This window comes from Sphaeroforma arctica (genome assembly GCF_001186125.1).
Source record: "Sphaeroforma arctica JP610 unplaced genomic scaffold supercont1.5010, whole genome shotgun sequence".
NCBI classification, from domain to species: Eukaryota; class Ichthyosporea; order Ichthyophonida; genus Sphaeroforma; species Sphaeroforma arctica.
In genome coordinates, this window is record NW_014035548.1 from 1 (window position 1) to 2,160 (window position 2,160).

General features: G+C 46.0%; 1 protein-coding gene across 1 annotated transcript; it reads left to right on the top strand.

Moving 5' to 3' along the window:
• Positions 1–751: 751 nt before the first annotated feature.
• SARC_14721 (hypothetical protein) lies at positions 752–2,012 on the top strand (the record flags this gene model as incomplete). The annotated part of the gene is made up of 1 exon (XM_014291148.1): positions 752–2,012. A coding segment is annotated over one exon (1,261 nt), but the record flags the coding sequence as incomplete, so codon positions are not given.
• Positions 2,013–2,160: the final 148 nt, after the last annotated feature.

The window sequence follows — 2,160 nt, forward strand, 5'->3', positions numbered from 1 at the left end:
GTGTGTGTGTATATGCTTTTATATAGAATTCGTATATATGAAGTGGGATGTTTAGGGTTAGTATACTTAATTGTATCCGGATACATTTGTTCAGTTATATTCTTTAGTATCAGTATGTATATCGACGTGTTGTGTTGAGTGATAGTTTTTACACACACACACATACACACATATGTATATATATATATATGCACACACACACATACACACACATATATATATATATATATGTATACATGGATATCGAAGCGTGGTATTCAGGGTTGGTCTTACATATATGTATGTTTATATTTTCTTATATATATATATATATATATTCATGGATATCGAAGCGTGGTATTCAGGGTTGGTCTTACATATATGTGTGTTTATATTTGCATATATATATATATATATATATACTTATATGTACACCAATGTATATCGAAGTGTGGTGTTTAGGGTTGGGGTACCTGTGTATGTGTTTATATTTACTTAAACGTATACTTATATGTATACTTATATATGTATATATACCCATGTATATCGAAGTATTGTGTTTAGGGTTGTTTTTTATTATGTGCGTGTTTATACTTACATATATATACATATATATACTTACATATAAACTTGTATATATATGCATGTATATCCATGTTTGGTGTTTTTCTAGTCCTTCATGCGTCCTGTCACGTATGCTATAGTTCATATTCTCGCCGATTGTTGCTGCCAAACATAATTTTATTAATATATTGGCTTGCCCACTTGACAGACATCCAAACCTCATAAACTGAAACTGCAGGCGCCTGCGGACTCGACCGACACCAACGACCTATCAGAACCCCTCATTCCAAAAATAACAAAAAAGCCGGCCAATCTGATCGCGCCGTACAAAGGAGAGAACGAAGGAGAACCTACGGACGCTCGATCAAGCACACAATCACAGTCGCCTCTACAACCACCACCACTACAGCAACCACAACCACAACCACAGACAACAACAGCAGGTCACACACCTACACCTGCACCCTCTACCGATGCCTCTGCACCGTTGGTGCGACACAGCCCGAGTTTCGGACAGGTGCGCACCCAAACCCTGAGCCAGGGCCAGACCATGCCCCTGGCTGTGACTGTCCTTGTCCTGGAGGACCTGGTCCTACGCCGCCAGGTGCTGTTCCCACCCAAAGCACAGGCCGTGGGTGTGGTACTGGCACGGCTGTATGTGGGGGCTGTGCGAGACATGGTGCGGGGCTGGGGCGGTGGTGCGGACCGTCTGACTCAGAGCAAACTGCCGAGAAATGGTGGACAATTAACCAGGACCGGTTCCGTGGTTGCCCAGGTGATGCCTGGGCCTAAGCCTGAGATTAGTGGGACCGAGGATGGACAATTAACCAGTAATGTATATGTTTCCGGGGCTGCGCTCGCGTGTGCGAGGCTGCTGGCGGCCTCCGATGAAGCCAATGCCGAGCGCTTGTGTATGAGAAGGGGCAGTGGACAATTAACCAGGAGCCATGGGCCGGTGCATGGGGGTGGGGATAAGGTAGGTGGAGATAATGAAAGAAGGTCGATAGGCGGTAAGAGTGGCGGTAGCGATAAGGGTTCTAGCCCGAACGATCCGGCGGGAGATGCACGCGCTGAGGACTGTGCACTCACACCCGAGCGCAAGAGTACACATACACACACGAATACGAAGACGCATGCAGACACACGCCACACACCCACAAGCACATGTACACCACACAAGCAGCACACAAATACAATCACACACACCCCCCCCACACACACCCCCACGTCTGTAGCCTCGTCAGACACAGACGCTGGCTGTACGAGTACTCCTGAGTGTGTGCAATCGGGAGATGTGCCTATGCAAACGAGTGCACACGCCTATGAGCATGGACTATTGCAGTACACGTACCGGTTGAACTGTCTGTTGTCGTGCACGCGATTGAGTGACACTGAGGCGTCTAAGCTACTGACCATTGTCTCAGCAATACATCGGGGGATGCGGGAGAGGGGTTTGGATCAAGCGGAAGGTGTGTGTGGTGGATGAGTGAACAATCTCTTGACTCATGTGATGAAATGGAAATATGCGGATTAGAGTGTATTTCAGTGTAAATTTGTACAATGGGATATAGAGAAGAGGTTTCGTTGCAACGGAAGTTTCGTGTTATTTCTCGTGTA